This window comes from Melitaea cinxia, chromosome 14, assembly GCF_905220565.1.
Source record: "Melitaea cinxia chromosome 14, ilMelCinx1.1, whole genome shotgun sequence".
Taxonomy (NCBI): domain Eukaryota; kingdom Metazoa; phylum Arthropoda; class Insecta; order Lepidoptera; family Nymphalidae; genus Melitaea; species Melitaea cinxia.
In genome coordinates, this window is record NC_059407.1 from 8,921,362 (window position 1) to 8,947,172 (window position 25,811).

At 30.4% G+C, this 25,811-nt stretch overlaps 1 protein-coding gene across 1 annotated transcript in view; it reads right to left on the bottom strand.

The window, feature by feature from the left end:
- LOC123659773 (fibrous sheath CABYR-binding protein) overlaps positions 1 to 24,430 on the bottom strand; it is a 69,712-nt gene extending 45,282 nt beyond the window's left edge. The window contains exons 1-4 of the mRNA XM_045594950.1: positions 24,246 to 24,430; positions 18,091 to 18,303; positions 6,255 to 6,425; positions 2,748 to 2,917 (exon numbers count right to left, since the gene is read on the bottom strand). Of these exons, the coding sequence (XP_045450906.1) occupies positions 2,748 to 2,917; positions 6,255 to 6,425; positions 18,091 to 18,303; positions 24,246 to 24,341 (650 nt within the window). The 5' untranslated portion in view covers positions 24,342 to 24,430. The remainder of the gene's footprint in view (positions 1 to 2,747; positions 2,918 to 6,254; positions 6,426 to 18,090; positions 18,304 to 24,245) is intronic.
- Between the last annotated feature and the right edge of the window lie 1,381 nt (positions 24,431 to 25,811).

The window sequence follows — 25,811 nt, forward strand, 5'->3', positions numbered from 1 at the left end:
AAAAGAAGTTAAATTTGTAAAATTATTAAACTAGATTTAAAAATCCTTTCACCAGTGAGTGGATAAATAAAAACTAAGTCATTGGCGAAACGTTTTAATATTTATCGAGACAAATGTAGCATTCTTCTAATAACAAACTCATATTATACCTAAACATATGTAACTCTTAGATGCGACTCAAACTTAGTAAATATATTTCTTTTTATTTTGTGTTTTGTATCTACAATTTATATTTTATATTTTTATATTTTTCTAAAGTAAATAGTACGAGCGTTTCATTTCATATAAAATGCGAAGAGTTTTAATTTTGTTGATTTAAAATTATAAGTAATTTTTTGTCAATTAAATATTTAACAATTTTAGTTTAAATTGAAATAGATAAACAAACTTTTTGTGGTACTGCAAGTAAAATTCAAAAACAATTATTTTATTGTTATACATACACATTTACGCTTTATATATACTCGTATATTTATATATTATATTCGTATATATATCCTTTTTATGCCTACTTTTCCTAACGGTTATCTAGAAGAGATCGCTTTAGTAGCAATAAAATGATGTTATACTATTTAACCGACTCCCAAAAAGGAGGAGGTTCTCAATTCGACTGTATTTTTCTTAATGTATGTTACCTCATAACTTTTTACTGGATGTACCAATTTATTCTTGTTTTAATCAAAAGCTGATGCTTGTCTTGTGGTCCCATTTAAATTTGTTCGAGATGATGATTACGTTTTGAGTAATCTTTAATGACGCGTATTTACTTGACAATTTTTTCGTCTTATATTTATATTACTTGTCGATGTAGGTAATTGATGACAGTTTTTTTTTTTCGTTTGCAAGAAAACACAATTATATTTTACCTTCTTCGTGTATAGTTATTAACATCCTTTAGTACACAATAAAAAATATTTATATTTATATTTCTAAATTAATTGAATAGTTGTTTTTTATAGTGTTAAAACATTTAAAAAACATAATGCGAGCAGACAGCATTCAACTGCTGGCTTTTAAATAGACCGTCCGAAGACGGGCATCAGCGTCTTCGGTGCGACAAAGCCAGCCCGGCGGTCACCAACCCGCTTGCCCAGCGTGGTGACTATGGGCAAAACACATGAGTTCACGCCATTTTTTGCGCGAAATTGTGGAGGCCTGTGTCCAGCAGTGGACTCTATTAAGCTGAAGTGTGAGCAGAGAGGGGCCAAAAATATGCATGAGCATTATATTACATAGTCTTAATTTTGTCAAACATTTCTATAAAGTGCATACAATTATGCTTAAATATCGTTTTCGAAAACGTTTCCTCTTCTATATCCAGATATCGTGAAAAAACACTTCAGATAAATCCGTTTCATTCGTTGCTTCTAAGATATCGTTGTCTGAGCTAATCTATCGTTGAATAAAAAAATTATAAAAACCTTTTACGTAACAATAAATATAACTATTATCTTATTGACTACGAAATATTTTCATAACTTTATAAGACTGCTATAGCTACGTTAATTTGAGTAACAAATACTTAATTTTTAAGTATTATTAGTATAAAGACTGAAATTATACAATTTCATTTTATATCTCTTTATTTCTCAAACCTTGATTTCTACACGTTCACAATTGCTACACAATAGATCAATGAAATAACGCCTATTGACAATTACTCCGTATTATACTTCGCTTATGAAAGTCAAGCGTTTGAAGTCAAAGGATGTCTTAACTTTAAAAAATATATTACAATAGTTTTGTTCAAACCTAATTTACAATAATTATGTTTACTCGCAAACGAATAAAAACTGACTTCAATCACGTCGACAAAAAATTAACAAACGCACCAGTCATCACTACGATTTTCGAGGGGTTCCCTCGATTTCTCTGAGATTCCATCATCAGATCCTGGTTTCCTTATCATGGTACCACACTTGGGATATCTCCTTTCCAACAAAAAAAGAATTATCAAAATCGGTTCATAAACGACGAAGTTATCCCCGAACATACATAAAGAATATATATAGACGATTTTATAAAAAATATACACAAATTTATAATTAAAAGTAGATACCCCTATTACTTTATGTACTTATTTTTAAAGCGCGGTGAATAAATATTTTAAAGTAATAAGATTAATAGTTTACCTACAGGCTACAAGGTAAACAAAACGTCCTTGCCTTGTTTTTATATAACAGTAAAAAATCTTTATTTATTTTTCTTTTTTGCAGACATTGTATCTTTTTTAAATGATGTCAGACATATCGTCTTCCAAATATAACATGGTCTAGAAATTGACATAATATCAAAAATAACAGTTTATATACAGTATAACAGTCTTTCGATTAATCTCTAAAATAATAAAAGGAATAAGGATCGTTATAAATTATCACGACAGAAAGTGAAACAGTAAATGTATATTTGCTAATGGCGCAAATATATGTGATTTAAATAGTCATTTCTTAAATGACTTAGGAACATTATAATGAAACAACTTTTTCTGATTTTATCGCGGTTTATTAAGTTTTTTTAAGCGTCTGACGTTTCGGATACTTTACAGCAACAATGGTCACGGGAAGACTTAAGAACACCTTACTCCATACACCATACTCATGCGTAGTAGATACCGCAAACAAAATCCGAAACATAAGTATAAAACTGCCTCCTTTCCTATCAACGGTTAACTTAGCCGTCAACGTGTGTTATATTTGTCTCGTTAAGTATATATTACTAGCAATTTGAAATAACGGTAAAATACGTACTTCTGATTGGTGTTAGCCAAAAAGGCACCAGCGATTTCATCCAGGTCGAAGTGTATAGGCAGCTTGAACAAAGGTCTGATGAGATCGTCGTCGTCATCCTCGGCAGAGCTGTCAGACTCGGAGCTCTCGTCGCTGCCAGAGCTAGCGTCAGCTTTGTCATTGTCGATTTTCTAGAAAAAGTTTTAACATTATAAAATTACAATCGACTTTTTAATGATAAAAATCGTTAGTAATGTATATACTTAAAGCAATTATTGGTACATGTTGTAAATTTATCCATGTAGATTTATTAAATCTATATTGCATCTTCGAAGGAAATTTAAAAGAGAAGATTAGATGTCTTAAAATCCAATCCAATGTATTATATGAAAGTGGCTCTATCAGTTTCAAGAAATAACGTACAATATTTCATTTTGTAAACCAAAAATTCTACAAACAGTAAACTCAAAATTATTTCTGAAGATAAAAATGGGCTACCTGTTATTATAGCAATTTTTTGTACCGATAAGTATATTAACATAATCACAAATATATAGACTACTAGATATAACGATATCATCTACATCAGATGCGATGATGCATTTTATCTACAGTAGCAAAACTCACACCAGAACAGTCACGATTCTCGGAGCGGAGAAATAAAATACAGTTCACGGAAGTGACTCGAGTCGTGAAGTGTGTTATTAAGGTTCATCATCATCATCACTTCAGCCTTTTGCAGTCCACTGCTGGACATAGGCCTTCACAACTTCGCGCCAAAAATGGCGTGAACTCATATTTGTTGCCCATAGTCACCACGCAGGTTGGTGACCGCAGGGCTGACTTTGTCGCACCGAAGACGCTGCTGCCCGTCTTCGGCCTGTGTATTTCAAAGCCAGCAGTTGGATGGTTATCCCGCCATCGGTCGACTTTATAAGTTCTAAGGTGGTAGTGGAACTGTGTTATCCCTTAGTCGCCTCTTACGACACCCACGGGAAGAGAGAGGGTGGCTATATTCTTTAATGCCGTAGCCACACACCTTATATCTAGGTTAAATGCAGAATATTAACTGTCGCAAGTGAAATAAATATCTTCGTGCCATATCGGGGATATAATCAAGTTAACACTCCCTGCTGAAAGTTCCAAATAAAAAACGATGATCGTATTGGAAGTTATTGTAAACTATTGTGTGTTTGAAACACACACACACACACACACACATCAGCCTATCGCAGTCCACTGCTGGACATAGGCCTCCCCAAGTTCGCGCCAGACATGTGACGACAGACGTGTTTGAAAGAGGGATCCCAAAATGTTCATACAATTTTTATCTGTTTTTATCTGGGCTATCTGGATTCCAGATAGATTCTATCTGTAATCCATCTGGATGATGGAAGATGATGATCGAACTTCCCATACAATCATCGCTTTTTATTTGGAACTTTCAGCAGGGCTTCGTAACGATTCGAGTGAATTGTAATCGCACGGCACAATGAGTAGCAATTTGGATATAATGCGGGCTACCGTACTCACTAAATTATAAAATAGGCTAAATTGATGTCGTGTTAAAAGATGTTTACTAGTAATTGTTGACGGTATTTTTATTACAGTAGTAAATAAATTGGAATCAAAAAAGGAAATGAATATAAAGTACGTACGTAAACTTTTAAAAATAACACTTATGATGTCTATTAATTGCATAGTACGTGTTACAAATAATATAAATTGATGCCTATAACCTAAACGGATAAATATTTTATGAAAATCTCGTATAAAACAGATATCTCGTTCTGTACTGTTTGCCGGCCACAATACTCTCGGACATCCTGTCCGAGACAATACGCCTGCACGCCATTGTTACATTACGCGTTTGTAAATATTACTAGCAATCAGATAATAGATAGCTCATCATTTAATCAAATAGCAGAGATGTAATATGCAAATTTGTAATATTTGCAAATGAACTGCAAAAACAGAAATACCATATCGACGCAAAACCACAAAATCACAAATATTTAATAAACAAAAATTAGACACAATCGTCGTATTAATTGTATATTATTTTTCTACTACATACGTCGACTGCACTTATCAGTAAGACTATTTTATAACAGAAACATTCAAAATAACTTCTGGTTATTATATCATAATGATGTCTTAAAAATATTCTATTTATTATTTTTGTGTATATTTCATTAAATTCATATGATTTCATTATTATTAAGTTAAAAATAATAATCAATAAAAAATATCATATAAAAATTTAATATCTATCCTAAAAATATTATATATAGTAAACTTAATTTACTACGTATCTTAAATAATTATTTATAATTTCAAAGAAAGTCTTACTTTATTTAAGTAATTTCTTCATTTGAAGGTTAAAGTTTGTAAAAATAAAAACTTTCGTCTTGTACGAAGCGGTAAAACTTCCAGGATTGAATTCGACGTAGATAATTTAAGGCGGAACTTTTGATTTACGGCATTTGGAATTTTGATAAAGTAATTTCCTATGACCGAAACGAATTTCGTAAAGATGTGACCTACTTTACACGTGTAAAGCATACGAAATATAATTACGTAATAAAACTTTAAAAGATCACTATTTTTTACAATTATATTAACAATATTTTATTTTATATTCAGTACTTGAAAGATTATATATAAATTTTGTTATTTCAGCATTATGTGAAATAGGTAAGAAGTCAAGATAAATAAACTGTTAGTGACAAACATAAAAATTCTTTTTTATTGTAGTTCAGATGCATTAAATTAATGTGAAAGATATGTCTATGTCCGCTTTCACGATCATTGCAGTGCAACGGTCGAAGCTCAAAGCGAAGTGAAAGCGGTCTCATGACGTCACCACTTGCATAGCCACGCTCTATCGCATGTATTTGTACATTTAACCCATGGGTTGAAATTATTGTTCACGAATTTATATAATACATTACATAAAACCCGTGTCGTTTGCATTACGTCTCAATTAAACGTACGAACACTACCGGTACAATCATTAAAGTAATGAAAACATGAAAAAGGAGAACGTAGTTCAAATTTCGCAAGCATACGACTTTATATATCAATTCGGTTAAATACACTAAATATACTTTCACGTGTACGGCTCTGTAATCATAACGTTTTATCATTAAACGTTGGCTGTAATGTAAATATTTTTAATTGTGATACAAATCGTATATAAAATTAAATTGTAATAGAAATTTAATGCAGGTACACATGTAGGTAAACATTTTAAAAATGTCATGTAAACAGTTGTTTAGAACGACGATGATACACACCGTAATTTTTGACGTGAACTTTAATTATTACATACATGACCATACCTAAATATAATAAAAGTTTTCCAGATTATTCTTTGTCAGAATTTCAAGAATTACTGTTTTTATTATATATGCAAATTTCATACAAATCAACCCTTTTCTTACCAAATTCTTATTTTTGCTAATTTTGAACACAATTAACTTTTCATTTAAATTTTGTTTAAAAGTTCTTTAAAGATTGTCATACCTGTAGTTTATCTTCATCGACTTTAGATTCGGCATGGTTGAGAGGATCCTCCTTCAGCAAACTATCTGGAGAAGCGACAACTGGCTTCTGCGCAGGAGTCGATAATTCTTCTTGTGCTGGTGGCGGTGGAGCATGGAGAGCATGCGCGTTTGCTACAGGCAAGGGTTCATCCTAGAAATAAACAAATGAAGAATTAAAATTTATTGTTTTTCATATCTTTACAAAAATTGTAAAAAAGAAGGGAAGAAGGACGACTACTTTAATCGTCTGTTGTAATGTTGGGTTTTTGTGTTGGTTTATTTCTCAGACATTTCAGGCCATATTTTAATGTAAATTTTAATACATATATTACGTAATACATATTATTATATTATAATATACATAAGCCGATTTTTATGTGAATTTATATATATATATATATATATATATATATATATCTAATACACAAAATTCTCGTGTCGCGGTGTTTGTAGTTAAACTCCTCCGAAACGGCTTGACCGATTGTCATGAAATTTTGTGTGCATATTGGGTAGGTCTGAGAATCGAACATCTATTTTTCATACGCCGAAGTTATAGGCGGGGGGGATTAAGGAGTTAATAACATATATGGCAAAAAAACGTTTGCAGGGTCAGCTAGTGTATATATATACATATATATATATATATATATATATATATATATATATATATATATATATATATATATATATATATATATATATGTGTGTATGTGTTATATATATATATATATTACACAATTAACTGAATGTGGTCTGGATTGAGATTTTTCGAATCGTATTAGCCTCTTCGTACACCAAGCATACGAATGCTCGTAAATAAATTTGAGATCAGAGTTCTCATTAATTACTAATTTTGTGAATTTTACATATTAAGTACAGCTTAGCTTAGCTTGTTAACTTTTAAGCCCATCTGTTAAGGAACTGTATTGACGTAATGACCTCTTTTAATGCATCCTCAACAAACCTAATGCGAGTGTTACCAAAACTATGTAAATCTAGATATTTAAGACACATTTTCACTTCCTTTGTGCAGTATTATTTGTCTCGTAATCTGATAGGTACTGTTCATGGGCAGAACTGATGCCATATTATCTATCAGGGCTGATCTGATTCATTTGCTGAGTTCATTTGCTTGATCTAAATCGAATCTTAAGAAGGAGTTCGTCATAAAGAGCTCTATCAACTCTTCATCAAAACATATCTAAATAAAGTAACTACGATTCCATTGTCTTATCAACTATGTATTAATTCGTTGGCATTCGTACATTTGCCATTTTTACAGTAAAATAAACTCTTTTCTCTTATGATTAACTGATTACAACAACACTGCCGGGCTCTGTGCCTCAGAATAATAATTTTAGGTTCTTTTTTCTTTACTGCATATTCGTTGTTTACTGAAATAAATTATCTATAAACAATAATATCCTCTAAATTAAATAATAATAAAGAATTTTATTTAATAAATTTAAAAACAATTTCAATATATTTTGAAATACTAAATATTAGTTGGTTGCATTTAGTGGTTGTTAAAAACCAAAATAAAACGCTAAGCAATTCTGATTAACGACATGTAGCCTTTTTTGTCTCTCTATGTCTTCTGTTTATCTAGTTATAGTCAAATTGTAGCCATCAGTTTTTTATTATTCTTGAAAAGAGGTCTTTATGCAATAGTTGCACTATTTTCCCTAGGATAGTAATATTATAAATGATACCTAGATCATAAACGTAAAGTACAGTCGCACAAAATAAAACTTAAAAATCAGATACATAACATTAAACAATTATCCTCGATGTTGTGCAGATAAATAGCAGGCAACAGGCGGAAGTGCTTGATAGCCAGTTATTTGTCAGATCATCTAGAAGCGAAATTATCGTAACAACATACAAACGTAGGTTTTTTTATCTTTTCGTTTTTATATAACAATGGATATAATGAAAAATAAATTGCTTTGGGGGATTAACTTTTTAACGAAATTTTGTACAATATAAACCTAATATAAATAAAATTCTAAGTTTATTGTTTGATTCTGTAAATTTTTTCTAAATAAACTTTGATTCTTTTCATTATACTTCACACAAGCAAATTATGAGAATTATTTAAAACTCGAAGTACAAAATCATGCCGACGCTATAAGACCGCTCACATACAGAAAAAGCATGTATGTGTTAATCACAAAATGGTGGTCCTCTTAACGAATGCCTCTAACGTAAATCCTAAGATTTTACTTTTGAATATATGTAGATATATTATAGTAACTATTGTATTATATTTTCTAACTTAACATTTTTCGTATTAACTAACCTGAAATATCCATCATTTTATATTTTCCTCTCCATTGCAGAAACCATTTTTTTTAATATAAGTAGGTAGTAGTATTTACGTCTATGCGTTTTTAATCTATACGAGTTAGTGTATATATCATCCCTTTGTTTAAGCTAATTACAGAATTCTCACTATTAATAATGTATTAAATATTACGGATTCTGCGCAGGTAGAAAACCATGCGTAGAAAAAGTGCAAGGTTAAAGACTAGTCTTTTTCTTATACGGTTAATAGTAAGTTAACACGTACGTAATTGAATAAACATATAAAATGGATATATAAATATAACTCTTCTCTAACTCACGTCAGTCTAGCATTTAAGTTTTAAATATTTTCCGGTAAACTTTCAAACGCGTGAACTTTAAACAATCGTTAAGTTTTCTAACATCTTTGAGTTTTGTGCACAATTTGCTTCGGTTTTCAATGACTACTTATGAAATCTTCCCAAAATGCAGTAAAACAGCGTACTGGATTCCAGACAATCTCCTTTACTTGATAAGATTCTTTGAAGCAGTCTTGCGAAGTTAACCAGCCTGTTACAGTTTAGTACAAGTACTGGTGCTTTTGATGTCTTCTATTAATGCATAGCTAAATTGTTACACTTTTTAAAAGTTATGATGTAAATGATGAAACCATACTATCAAGTCAAGGAAATAAAGTACTACACAAAAATATAACATCATTACTAGAAGACGTGACATATTAATCTTAACGGACATCTGTGACTTGAGCGAGATACAGCGTTTTCAAGGAATCTTGAGTCTGCGATTTTTATGTAAATAAGGAAAAATACAATCTTAAATCTTTTAAACTATCTTATGCCGCAACTCATTCATCATCAAATGCTTACATTTCAATTTTAACAAAACTTTTTTTTTGTTCAAAGTAATCCTATAATTAAAAATCGATTCGTTAAGTTTAGATTAGAATATTATTTTACAAGGACTAGTTTATTAATAATTAAATTAATTAAAAATTTATTCAATTAAGTATCTATAAATATAATGAAATGTGAACTGAACAGAACCAGCACAAATGTATCTCTCTTCATTGCTGAACAAAGGACTCTATTACAACTATGTAGGTATATGTGTGTATGCATAAAAAATAAATTACAATATTTTAAAATATGACTAAACATTTCGTTTTACAAAAAAAAATACGATCTTATTTCAAATTTGAAGCTATAAAATAAATGCAAACCATTGTAAACGTATAGATTTGTTTTTTTATTTCACATAAACATAATATTTAAGTAGAAAATTGATGCCATAGTGTTAATTGATCTTAGAATACTGTGTAAAGGAAATAACAAGAGAAATTATGTAACCAGCTATTTATGTATTGCGATGTTGTTTCCATTGCGTGTTCTTAAAAACCAATCTTATTTGTATAAGAGGCCACCCATAAATTACGTCACACAAATTACACAATTTTTGAACCCCTATTAAATTAAAATATCAGTTTCGACATAATTTTGATGTCCATTTTACTAACAATTAGATATAATATATTTTTAAATGTGATGTCACAAAATTTTTGGTAGATAGTGGAATTGGTCCCCCCTTGTCACATATTGTCACACTTCGTGGACTACCCCCCCTTCAACCTGTAACTTAATTTACAGATAGCCACTAATGTACTGGGTCAATTTTAACTCTATTACGTCTAACAGATGCGCAAAAACCAAATATAACGTGTACAATAATATGCAAGTATATTTTAGTATGGCAGCACCGGATGTCTCTTATTATTTAATTTTAATAACATTGTAGGAAACAAATATTATGTTAAAAAATGGGAAAAAAAACTATGTAAAGTATTGTCGACTATTAACGAGCAGCCAAGCGCGAAGTGTTTGCGACCGCAACCGATAGAAAACGACGATTACGTTGGCAACAATTGTCGCATTGTGCCTACGCCCACAACACTTTTACTGCTTTACGAAACACTTTAAACATTAACGGTTATTGCCTACAAAGTTTCGTGGTAAAAAGTAGGATCAAATATATAGATTAGCATTGTAAAACCAATCGACAATCTATATACATAAAAATTAATCGCCGAAATGTTTGCGCTTAACTTCTAAACGACTACAGCAAATTGGGTAATTCTTTTTTTGTGTATAAGATAGTTTTAAAAATGTCGATTTAGTCTCACACACATACACACACATTATTCATGATTACAAAAGTATCTACTTTACTAATGTTCACATTCGACTACCAATAAAAATGAAGTTATACTCACTCACTTCGGTCCTTTAAATTCAACTTTCAAAACTTCCCCTTCGGAAGGTAATTAAAAACACACGTAAGCTGAACAGGACTAAGAAACTCAAAACCTGAAAATGATAATAGAGCCGGAAAGGAAACAACCGATGAAGGATTGAATTACCAAAGGGAATAAAACTCTTGAATGTAATTCAACGCGTTCCTTCAAGTCTTTTGAAGTTATCTACATAAATATAATGAAGTTAAAGAATTTATTTGTTTACAAGGACTAATCAGACATCATCAGGATATGCTGGATAATTATTTTTTTAGCCCGTAACATCCCACTGCTGGGCGTAGGCCTCTTTCTCCATGTTGGAAAATGATTAGAGCTTAATCCACCACGCTGTTCCTTTTCTAGTTGGTATATATGTTCTAGACTATCAGTAACGATCCCTATCTGGTATTTATGATAACAACTGGTATCGACGGCTTAACATCTGAGGCACGAACTGAATCAATTAAAAAAATATTTCTCCGTTAGTCAGCATCAATGATGATCATATTTATTTAAGTTGTTATTATACATTGCGCCTTTTGTAACCACAACCAATAAAGAAAGATGTCGACCAATAAGGCAATTATTGAAAATTAACGTACCTAATATTCTATTTAGCTCTACTAGCATGTATCTCATAGGAATTATTGATTAATAATTACTAGTGGTCGCCCAGTGCTCGAAATCCGACCATAAATAATTTAAATTATAAGTTTGAACATTATTAATGTTCTGATGCCAAAGACTATACTTCTTTAATAATAAACAAAAGAGTAAATAGGTGTTGGGTGTCAAATACATGGTAATGTGTGTAATGTTTTTTTATTGATTTAATGTATTGTTATACATAATTAAAAAAATATATATTAGCATTCTGCACTCCTTCTCTACTTATATGAACTATAAGTAGGTATGCGAAGTATCATACTCCTCCGTCTGCGCTTTCGTAAAAGGGCTACAAAGTTTTTGCTTCACGTATTAATATATAGATTTAATGCATTGCATGCGTTAAAGCAAAAAGTTTTTATTTCTTAATTTTTAGTATTATAGTATTGTTTTAGTATTCACTTATACATAGCATGCTTATCGTTGTTCTACAGTTTATATTTTAAATATAAATTGTAATACAATTACTTGTGTTTTTATGTTTCCATTCAAAGACACATAGTTTCACAGTTACAGTACTTTATTATTATTATTATTTTTAATATATTAATTATTAGAATATTTTAATAATACTTATATAAATTTTATGTTAGTGTGTGTATATACCGAAAAACTAAATGAAAATAAATATTTCACTTATTTTAAATTAGGTACTTTAAGAATATGCTGCATTTTAATAGAGCGCATTGTTACTAAACGAGTCAAAAGTAAAGTTTTTAGAATAATTATTTCGTGGCAGTGTATGCACTACATTAAAACTAGTGGACGCAATTTACCGTAGCACGCTCTGTTAATTTCACTCAATATTCGAGAGGATTCCATCTGGACTATAAAATAATTTTCAGGCGTTTGTAAGAAAAATGACTCTACATTTAACGTTTGTAGTTTTTTTTTTCAAATAACAAATGGAAGTTTTCAAGATCATAATACAATCTTAATAAATAAAATTGAAATTCTATTTATATAAGATTTATTAACTATTACCATTTCTGTCAGATTCTTTGACAATTTTATCGTTATAATAATCCGTACCCTAAACAAAATTTACCTTTCCACAAGAATAACAATAAATAGTTAAATGCATTTTATTTTGCCATGAAACACAAGCTGCTAAACATTTAACGCACACTAACACTCATACGCCAGGCAGTGGTTCTAAGTAATAAAGCCTTGAATTTAAGCTATTTAATACAATCATTTTCAAATTGTGACTTGTGTAATATGAAATATTTAAATTTAAACAATATACAAAAACTTTAATATATGTATGCTTTGTGTAATTTGCTTACATTCCTAGTTATATAGAGTGTTCATAATTTCTTAAGATTAATAATTATATTTCCGATTTAAAAATGTTTGGTTATACTTTACAAAATCCGTTCACTAAAGCCAGTTAAAAAGCTTTATAACATCCTGCTACGATATGAGTGTTTAATATTTCATTATCACTGTAACTAATATTAGAAAACGGAAAAACTACTGATATTTTATTTCGACATTCTTATAGGATGGAAACTATATGGGTGAAACTATGATCTGAAGCTAGTACTATGTATATAAAACGGGATGTTTACTTTGTCTGTTGTTAGTCATTTCGAATTTTCAACATTTCTGCACTATTGCATATGAATCCTACTTCGACTTGCAACTTGCATAAAGCTGTCAATCTCCATTGTGTCTTCGTCATCTTACGTGACTTTGGCAAAATCTTTCATGCTGTTTTAGCGCTATCGAAAGCATTAATTACATAATTACATGTAATAATATTTTTTACAAAGAATAAAACTGTCGACTAATCTGACAAACATACATAGTATTTGAGCCATCAAAATGTATGTGTTTTCATAATTTCGTAATTAACCTATTTTAGCTCTTCAATTTAACTTGATTATTTAATTTTTTAATAATTTCATCACAGTAGTTGATATAATAAGATGTGCACCGCCTTGGTTACATTCACGACAACAACAATACAAATAAAAAGTTCAAAATTCTCTAAAACTAAATAAGACTGAATCTTCAAACAAGAGTCACATAGATTTTACTTAGGATAGATGAAGCTGTAATAGACTAACGGTACCACCGCGTAATAAACCTCGTATGTCGGCACAATGTAAATTGTGCACTGTTGTATATTCTTATACTATTTTTTATTTTTCACTCCAGATGACTGAGCTTACTGTCAAAAAATGGCGACAATATAGGTATGACCTGTACCTAATTAAATAAGAGTAGTTTATTAAAATATATTTAAAAAAAAACAAACTACGCAATAAAAGATTACAATATTAGCTAACTGTTTAATTTCCCGTGAAGTGAACTTATTAGAAAGTTAATTTTGCGTGAAAAGAAAGTTATATTTCTTAATTCAGAACAAATAATGACGTAACACTGCAACCATTAATAATACATAAAAGGTGAAAGAAAGTTTTATACTGCACGCAAAATGTTATGATTTTTAACATACTACGCGACACATCGTATAGTCATAGCTTTATTTTCATTTTCGAGTTAAGTATTTAAGTTATTAAACAATAAACTTGCTCATTAAATACAGTAAGAAACCAACACAAAGAAACATCTTTCGTTTAATTAAAATGGTGAAACAATTGAGTTATTTCTAAAGAATTTTCTTAATATTTTTTTTAACGAAAATTTGTTTTAAGTTTATAAATAAATATAATGTTTAAGATTATATAGTAATGAATAAAAACGTGTTTGACGCCAAAAAGGGATAAGTATTATTGAAAGTTTTGTTACGAGAAGAATAATATACATAGTGATATAATTAGGCAGATCTATAAAGTAAAGAATCATATACTTAACGTATCTTACTCCAAACCAGTTAAGTAATAATATAAAATTAAGTTTTCTATTTGTGCTGCTTGTGTCTATTAAAATTAAAACGTAATTATAACAAGAGACAAAGTACACCATAAAATGTATTCTAATACCTTACAAAAGTTATATAATTTATTATTACTTTCTAACTACACTTACAGAACGTCTAACAAGTGACTGTTATATTCGAAACCGTGATTTTCTATGACGTGGAGATGCACTCGCGACCTGGGGTCATTGACCGCTATGTGACTTTCGCTAAAGACAATATTGCGGATTACAAATAACGTTTATACAATGTGTTACTACATTGCAAGTTATATACACATCCAGTAAGATTGTATCCATACCAATATAATAATCCATTAAAATTAAAATTTTTATAAATATACCTATTAATAATTATTTACAGTTGTCAACGTAAAGTCAATACAGTTGACTGAATTTTAGACTGAAAAATTTAGTTTTATAAAGTATCTATATATTAATGAAATTAAAGAGGTATTTAAACATAGCAAAAGAATAATAACGTTTTCCTATATACCTATGTATGTCACATAACAAAAACGTTATATGTATTGGTCTTTGAGTGCTCGCTTAAGGTCACCTTGTTCCTTTAACAACCAAGTTGCTCCTTTCCCTCACCAAGAAATGGTAAAGGATTATGGTTTGAACAAATTAAAAGTATTAAACTTTTAAAACATATGGATATTTTTTTAATGATAGCTATTTAAACACAAAAAAAAAACAAATAAATTTAGGTAACGTTATTGCTAGTGCGGCCCAAAACAGATAAAATGACCTAGCTGGAGTATTATCACTTTAACTGTTTTAAACAATACAGTTGTTTGTTACGAAACCAACCTTTTAATTTCCCAACCTTATTTTTTGCCCCGGATCATTAAGAGAGCTCTGTTAGAACCGCAGCTTTGCGTAACGTGAAGATTCAAGGTGATCCGGTGCGGCGGCGTCGCGGCGTGGCACAGCGGACTTTGCAACGCAACCATAAATAAACATACGGTGTCGGTACACAACTCGCGAATCACCATTACGTCACCAAAATATTACCGGTTGTAGGTACTCTTTTAATTTACCTTTATGATAAAATAAAAAGTTTCTACTTGTTCCCACATATTATAAAATAACTGATTTTATTACGAACACAAGCAATCAAATAATAGTTTTTCAAAATTAAGGATTAAGATATAAATTAATTATTTTTCACTATAAGTAATAGTGACAAAAAACTAGAGTTGTATTAAAAACTGTTGTAAGCTGAGTTGTATTAAATCAAAAGTAATTGATAAATATAAGGCCAAAGATAAAAAAAAGTTAAATTATTCTAAACTGCTATAACATTTTACAAAAAAAAGACAACGTTTTATAACTCAAAAATTATTAGAATTAAAATTAAGAACGTAATAAGTAAGACTTCAAACATTAGTAACAAAAAGTCTGTGATATAAGTAGAACATTCATATTGTACACCTAAATAAAGCTTTGTTTACAATCTGAAAACAAAATTTTCGTATTCTTCACGACCAGTAAATACAATAAATCACTGCGAGACTAATGAAAGGGCGTTATTGACCAGCCTGAATCCGTCATCCACCACAAAATTGCAACTGAATTTAAAGTAAAGCGTTTGAACATGCCAGTCACGACCAACACTCGTGAGTAAAATAAGTCGTCGCCGTCACCGGGAAGAAAATACGACGTCTAACGTTAAATTCTGACGACAAAAAACTTTTCCATGGTCGAAAGAGAAACACTGTTTTTTTATAATAATAATAATATATTTTTTTGTATCTTTATACAATAACTATATTTTATCTATCGTTGTGACTGATTTATTTATAATATGCAGCAAATGACACAATTATTTTAAAAATTCTGGTTTATGATAACATGTAGAAATATTGTTAAATAAAATAATATAAAAATATTGTTTACTAACACAACATGTCTTGCACTTCAAAATATAATAATAATCCATTAGCATAATTAAGTAATAACGAAAACTATTACACCTATAACAAACATATCGAATGATATGACAGTATCACAAAGACAATAGACAGTCAAATAACACGTAAAAACGAAACAATACAATATTTTATGAAACGAAACAAGAAAAACGTCGACGTGAAAGATAAATGTTTTAGCGTACCATATTCTATTATTTAAATTCACATTCAAGTAATCGTATTTGCTGTAGGCAGGTGAAAGATATTCAAGGCTTCGAGGCCTAACAAAAACAAATAATATAAAATATGTAATGTCTCACTTTAATGTTTACGCTTGCTTCTTTAAATTTTCAATTAATTCCAGCACTATGTTACTTTTGCTTCTCAAATATTTTCGTGATAAAATCTTGTTGATGACGCGTTGGCGCAACGGTCACAGCACTGGTTTGTGGCTGTTGCACTAGCGCTTGCGGGTTCGATCCCCGCACATGACAAACATTTGTATTTGCCATACAGATATTTGCCGTGGTCTGGGTGTCTGCACAGTCCTTGTGAGTCTCCCCACCGTGCCTCGGAGAGCACGTTAAGCCGTCAGTCCCGTTTGTTATCATGTACACCTGATAGCGAACGTTACTCATAGTAGGGAATATATCCACCAACCCGCATTGGAGCAGCGTGGTGGATTAAGCTCTGATCCTTCTTTTTCATAGGGAAATATGCCTATGTCTAGAAGTAGGATATTACGGGCTGAAGCAAAGATCGTGTTAATGCCTCAGCAAATGAGTGGAAATTTTAAGTTCATTACAACAACACATAATGGAAAAAACTATGATAAATCAATTAGATAAATATTTATTTTGTTTTTTTTTATGAACACCATAATATATTTTTTTATGTCACTAGGTCGGCAAACAAGAGTACGGCTCACCTGATGGTAAGATATTACCGTAGCTAATAGACGCCTGCAACACCAGAAGCATCGCAAACGCGTTGCCGACCAAATCCCCAATCCCCCCAGGAGCACGGTCACCTTACTCATCAACAGGAACACAATACTGCTTGAAAACAGTATTATTTAGCTGTGATCTTCTGTAAGGTCGAGGTACTACCTCAGTCGGGCTGCTCCATATTTTGAGCAGGAAATTCCTGCTGTGCCCTACCTCAGTTGGGAAATTCCTGCTGTGCCCTACCTCAGTTAAATTAAAAAATAATGTTAATATTCACCGTAGCCAATGTGACACTAACGTAGTTATTGAAAAAATATCCACATTTTATGCTAAGAACTAAAATCCTAACTTAAAAAAATACTTCGTACTATATAATCCCTTGATTAGAGTCCCTAGGATTGTAAAGAGAGAAGATTTTCCTCTTAGTCAGATTAAACTTTAACCTGCACTAAATTTCAAACCTAACTCAGAAGTTATTGCTTAAAGATAAACTTTGTCTTTATTCGCTGTAAGTTTGCAATCAACATTTAAGTAGTAAGTTTTATAGTCATGTTATATTGTCAACGTGTTAGTGTAATTTGCGTTTACTTGACTTAAAATTTTCCAAGCCTATTTATTTCATTTTCCTCATTGTGTTCATTTTACTCATAACCTCTTTTTTAAACTAATATTTATGTATAAATATATTTGTTTGTTACTGTATATATCAATACACATATAAAATAGATTCATAGACAGGTATGCTAAAAATATCAATAAACGAAATTAACAGACATTGTACAACAATTCAGAAGTACTTACGGGCATCAAAGCGTCATTTCCGTACGACCTTCCTTCTAATGCCAGCTCTTTGTCAAGCATGGCGTCCAACTGTTCGAGTTGGTGGCATGATGCGCGCGCTGAGACCCAGCTAGATGCCAAGATAAACGACCCGAGGATGAAAGACGCCGCTACCACAGTAAGCGCGGCGATTCTAGCAATTTGCACCGATGAAGACACTCTCTGACGGTAGGCCTGTGAAGATACATCAAATATAAATTAATCTGTCAGCATTAATATATTAGAATAGAAAATTATAGATTTTTTTTAAACCAAATCTGTCAGCAAGACTATAGTTACGAAATTTATAAGTTTCGAATTAGTTGATATGCATAGTAATGCAACAATTTCAAGGACTTGTGTATGTCTATAAAATTTGTGAAGGGACTAGCGTCTGCTGAAGGTTCAATTTATGATATTTATATAAACTACAACAACAACATACAACTATTAGTATATATGCTTTTATTTTGTTTTCAATATATTTTTGATTTAAAAAAAAATCATACATATTTGCATAAAATACTTGTAATTATTATTTTAGATAAAATGAAACTTGAAGTATATTAAGTAAATAAACATCAAAATGAGTTATCAAAACTTTAAATACTTTTAACAATACGTAACTGAATCGAAACAACTGAATAAATGTTTAATTTTTATATTAAAATGTATAGCATTTATTATTATATTTCGAAATATATAAATGTGTAAATTTATTGAATATAATTCACCGTAATATTTTGAATATTGTCACTTATACATATCAAATTACAAAATGTATGGGAATATGTTACGAGTTTATGGGAGCATGTAGTGCTCAGCACCATTTCATTAAAGAAAAACGTAAATTTTCACCTGACAATTTAAAAAGTATATCCAAACTTAAATAATGCGCGTAATTTGCACGATTTTGGTTGTTCCGTTTTCTCCCATTAATACGTAGCCTATGTCACTAATGGACAACATAGTGTTCTCCTTGTGAAAGAATTTCTAAAATTGGTTCAGTAGTTTTTGAATATATCAAATACAAGAAAAAGAAACTCGAATATTTCCTTCTATAATATATAGCATGAATTCTTAATACTGGAACTTACAATGGGATGGAATATAGACCCTTTTTAACCGACTTCCAAAAAAGGAGGAGGTTCTCAATTCGACTGTATTTTTTTTTTTAATGTATGTTACATCAGAACTTTTGACCGGGTAGACCGATTTCGACAAATTTTGTTTTAATCGAAATCGCCGTGTGTGTGCCAATTGGTCCCATTGTGTGTGAATCGAATCGTGGTGTGTGCCAATTGGTCCCATTTAAATTTATTTGAGATCTAACAACTACTTTTCGAGTTATATCTAATAATGCTTTTTTACTCGACGCTTTTTTCGTCGACCTACGTTGTATTATACCGCATAACTTTCTACTGGATGTACCGATTTTGATAATTCTTTTTTTGTTGGAAAGGGGATATCTCTAGTTTGGTACCGTGATAAGGAAACCAGGATATGATGATGGGATCCCAGAGAAATCGAGGGAAACTCTTGAAAATCCGCAATAACTTTTTATTAGGTGTACCGATTTTGATAATTTTTAATTTAATCGAAAGCTGATGTTTGTCATGTGGTCACATACAAATTTTATTGAGATCTGATAACTACTTTTTGAGTAATCTTTGATAACGCGTAGTTGCTTGACTATTTTTTCGTCGATCTACGTTGTATTACTTGTCGATGTAATTGAAGTCGGTTTTTTTTTTCGTTTGCGAGCAAACACAATTATTAAACAAACTAACACAAAAGTTATTTAAATACAGATAAACGCGAAACTTACGATTTAAGCGCTTTAAAATTTCGACATAAACAATTTCTAGCATTTAAGCGCGAGTTGTAAAATTACACAAATTTTAAACGCTTTTCAGGATGTTGCCGTACCTTTCATAAAAACTATACTATTTTGTAATATATGAGAACGTTTCTTTTATAGTATTTATTATACTTTTAGGTGCACAAAATAAGATTGAATTTCGTTTAAATATATGCCTTACAAGATTTTTTTCTTTTTAAGAAATAAATTATCAGTTGAATGTTATATAAAAGTTATTATATTTATACATTTTCCTGAATATAAATTCAATCATCATTTTTATTTCTTCTTACTGTCGTTTATAGGTAAGTACCCTCGGAGAAAGCGCTTCCTCTGCGTTGGAAAACGGCCAGTGTCGTGAGAGCAGAACGATAATATAAATGTTTTAATATTTCTAATTTGGTTTGTCAACAGCAGTAACAGCTGCTATAACGAATCATTTTGTAATGGATTAAGCTTTCTGCATTACTTATTTTAAATAGATGCAATTAAATTATTATGCAGCAGTAAATCAATCTATTAAAACAAATATACAAAAACTTTATGAAACAGCATGCTTTAATATTTTACACTAACTAACCAGCGCGGTTTTTCTCGTTAGGAGCTGAATGGGCACTTATGCTTATATGGATACTGATTTATTTATACAAAACTACTTCAATACATTATAATTGGCTAACCGCTCTATTCAAATAGGCCCCAAGAGCACTTTCGATCCGTTATTTTACAAATTAAAACTTTAAAAATTAATTATTATTTTTGTAAAAGTAAAGCCACCACCGATTTGGAATGTAGATTCTGCAGAAAAGAATCGGCAAGAAACTCCGCAGTTACTCATTATTACTGTAATAATGAGATTGTAAATAGCTGTATTTATATATCTATCTGTGTGGTAAATTTTTTTTATCATCAAGGAAAATTGTTAATGTTAAATCCACCTCATTTCTATAATATAAATTGGTGTTTCTACATCAAATTTCAGAATTTTAAGCACACAAGTATCTTTATAATATTTCTTTATATCCCCGAGTCTAAGGTAATAATTTTTATAATATGGAATTTTTTTGAAATAAGAACCAAACTGTGTGTATTATATTACATATCCAATTATTCTGTTTAAACTGACTCGTATAAGAACAATCATTTAACGAATTTACCGATTTGTTTATTATTTATTTATTATTATATGTCTTTATAATTACTATTGGCTTAGCTTCCAAAATAATGTATTTAAGCGCTTGGCTTTAGACATTTATAGCGTTGAGTATGTAACGTCCGTAGCTTTTTTTATATTATTGCCAAGTCTTTACGACTTTAAAATTTAACATCGTTAAAATATGGTTCTTATTCGTTTACAGCAGTGTTTCTAGAGCTCCGCAAGACCTTCGGCGTTATTTTACACCTCATTCTTTTGACCATTCAAAGAGTATGGTTCGAACAAAACAAAGCCTATTTTCGTTTTACCAAACAAAATTACAAAAGAATAAACGGTCTACTAATGAAGAAACTAAAAGGAAATAGGAAATCGATGTCAAATACTTTTACGACCTAGCCTCTTCTATATGTATCTACGATCATTTGTACCATCTGTTGTTCTTTTAAAATGTTAATAATTATTACTGAGATACTAAGCTGTTTTCTATGATTTGATTTTATTAATACTGCAATGAAGTAAATATAATTACAAGGAAAGAAAAATATTAATATCGTTTTCTTTTTACGTTCACTATTACATAATTACTGATTTCATTGTTGAATTTTCTCAAAATTTTTCTTGTATAAGTGTACAGAGGTTTCTGTGTTTATTTGGAAGATGCTAAATAACTCGTCAAACTATAATTGTTTGAATAAATTTCAAACTCGTTGATCACATCATAAAGACATCAACGGGTTCTATATTAATGTGTATTTAAGCTTATTATTGAAAATATCACAAGATGGATTCAAAAATATGTACCTACGCGTTATTTAAAGTTCTTAATTATTTGTTTTTATATATAAGTAATACGTAAGACAAAAATACGAAAACGTTTCAAAATCATGAAATAAGATTTGCGTCGATTAATCAAAATTGATTTTTTGTTTTGCTTCCCGAAGACGATAAAAACAAATTTACACAAGTCATTTACAAATTCGAGAAGTAAACAATGATTTTATATTGATTGGCTAAAAGCAGGAGGATGTGACGCAAACGTCATTGTGTCCAGTGCGACTTGGTCAACTACATCGGTAACGATTTCATTATACTACTTTATACGACTTCGTTTTTATTCCAAGTAGGTATTACAGGGTTTTCCCGATCGACATAGCATTTTAATGTATATTTCGAGCATCGAACTCTCGAGTATTTATATTGATTGGTCGTTTATTTTAATAATATATTCAACACGTATCTATGGCACCGTATTTTTTATTATTAAAAAGTTAACTACGCTTCAGCCTGTAATATCACACTACTGGGCATAGGCCTCTTTCACCATGTAGGAGAAGGATCAGAGCTTAATCCACCACGCTGTTCCAATGCGGATTGGCGAATATATTCCCTACTATGAGTAACGATCGCTATCAGGTGTACATGATAACAACCGGGACCGACGGCTTAAAGTGCTCTGCGAGGCACGGTGGGGAGACCCGCAAGGACGTGCACAAACACCCAGACCACGGCGACGTTAAAAAAGAATAAAAAAAAGTTAATTAAATAAAAGTAATTTTTAAAATGAAACATAAATATCTGTATTCGAAATAAACGAGTATATTTTTCTGAAAAAAAAATTAATTAATAATTTTTTCGTTATATCTTAATACCTACTCTGTTTTTCCACTCAGTACCATTCACGCCCACAATACATATTCACTAAGTATGATAGGTTAATAACGACTTGTAGTTCTTGTTACAAGTAATTTCAATGAATATAGTCAACGTAATTACTATTTAGTAATTACATAATAAAATAACAATGTCAAAACGCCCTCTTCCGCTGTTAAGGTGTTTTACTTGGTTTCTCCTTACGTAAATATAACCAAATTCAGCAAAGTCAATTATGGACACGAGAATCAGAAATTTAAATCATAAAATATGTAATAACATAGTAAACATTAGATTCAGTAAATATTAAATATGTTTGTTATATAATTATATTTAAAAAAAATTAAAATAGATTTTTGTAATTTAAATAAATTTTGTTTTATGAATTTAATATCTTAATGTTTTCGCGTGACCGACTCTGTAATTATATAATATTTATTATAATGATGAGTAAGAACAATAGAACAATGAATCTCCCACATTTATGGGTACATATTTCATCACAGTTCTCAGAAACAAACAAATCTTATCTTGTTCTACTGTTGATTCGAAAAATACAAATGCTTAAAGTAAATGCCTACGGGTGACTCTATTTAATATTTATACGGGTAATATGTTTTACAAACTTTTATTCTCCCTTGAACACATAATCAAATCATGTATAAAAAAATGTTACCTTATTTCGTAGAAAGCTCAGTGTGTAATATAATAGAGGGATATATAGAAAAGGGCTTAATGTAATAAAATTGTAAGTCATCGTACTTATGAAGACAAATATGTACATACAATATTTTTTTATTATAACTAGAAGTAAATAAAAGGATATAAAGAAAGCGAGATACTTGTGTTATAAAAATTTTATTAGTATTCATCGTTGATTGAATAACATTATGAAAAGAACCGGTCAAGTTAGAACCTCGATCACGTACTAGCGGTTCATCGCATGCCAACTCTATTCCTATATCTATATTGCTACCATAACAGGAACAAAAATTCGCAATAGAATTGACTTATATAGTCACATAGAAAAATATGTGAAGTTCTTTCTTATTCCGGGGTTAGAAGTAAATTATATTTTTTATATTTTAACTACTCTCAATTTAAGAAGTTAAAAAATTAACTGTGATCTTATACAATTATTACACCGATAATGTTCTTTTTTTATTATTTTAAAAATAGTTACTGAAATATGTCATAATTAAACATATTTAGTGTATATATAAATCTTAAACTATAATGTTCTCCAACCAGTCTCCAGGAGGTTTCACGTCAGCGACTAACAACCGCTGCCCGAGAGAAAGGCGCTTTCCCATCGTTTTACAATATAAATAAAAATAATTCTTATTTACTGAAATGACTTACGTTATTACATATTTCTTTATTTATTATTTTATTTGATTCAAAATAAAGCGATCGAGTCTCAAAAATTATAATAATTGTCATCATGAATAAATAAAAGGCATAACTTACCGGTGGCGGTTCTGAAGCACTGTAAACTTCAGATGGCGGATATTCCGGTTTCATGGTAATAGTAGCCATAGAATCTGGCTGGTGCTCTTTCTCCATCACGATTTTATATTTTTCTAAAAAAAGTTTTGTTTTGTGTGCGCGCGCAATGTTTCACGATCTAAACAAGAGTGCGCTAAGTGAACGGCTGTCGGTTCCTTCTGCGTAGGCGCTGTGGTGGGGTCACCGTGCGAGATGGTGATTGTATTGTTAGAAGCTAGAGTCTTGGGAATGACGGATGCTCGGTTACTTTTACAAATTAACAAAATTCATAAAATATTTACTAAAAAACGTGAACGAAAAAACACTTAAGAATAAATGTCTTCTGTATATAGGTACCTAACTATTTCTAATCTTTAAGTTAAAATGAGATCGTACTTATTTCATTTTTACCTTCCTTTCTTCTACAAACTGATTACGTTTATGAAAAAATACTATTAACACAATTATTATCGCTTGAGTTTTCAGTGAAACAGAAAATGAACATTTTGGGATTAAGATAAAATTAATAGCCTATTAAAATGACCGATTTTAACAATAACAAATATACCCAATATTAATAAAGTCTATTAAAACTACGATTATCCCTATTTATTTATAGTGCAATTCTCTGTTCTATCCTATTTCTTCTATTTTATTCCTATATTCTATTCATTAAAAAAATCACATTTCTATCAAATTAGCAGTGTATGTCTCATTGCACATAAATGATTCAATGTACATTTAACCTTGAATGGATAAATGCTGTGTAGAAGTAGTGGTACCAATAATAATTCGTGACAAGCAAGAAAGACAATTAGGAAGAAAGAAAATGCAGACTTTGTGAATACTGATATTGTAATTATACTGTTGCACATATCTCGATATATAAATTATATTCTCACGCTATCTGCATTTGAATTTTCTTACTATATGTTTTAAACGTTAGTTTACGATACCAAGTTAGTTGAACGTTAACTTAAACAAGATTTGAATGACTAAGTATATTTTTAGTAACTTAGTAATATTAAACAAAGTATTACTTAGTTTTTTGTAACATTATGGTGTTTTTTATGGTTGGCGGTGATTACCGACCCTACCCTAGATCCTTCCTAGGAACTCATCTCAACTCAACTAAAAATCTCAAACTCAGTACTACGACAACTGTAAATATTACTTGAGTGCTATTTAGTTGTGATCTTATATCAAGTTAAGGTTCTTCCACAGTCGGGCTGGTTCCGATTCTGAGTAAGACATTTCCTCTTGTACCCATTCCCACCTTAACACCATATTTTAAAATATACCTGTAGAAAAAAAATTATTGGTCGACTAGCCTATGTACCTACATCATCAATAGACACCCACATGTACTGAACATAAAGTTCAGCAGTTTATCTATCTACACAAAGTGACTGTCACAAACATATCCAATACGCTACAGATTCGTCTTACCATGACTTAAATTATCCTTTATACCAAGAACGTTCTACTAAAGAGAAATCAAAGTCACTTTTACATTCAAGGTCAGGAGAAGTTACAGTTATATAACTT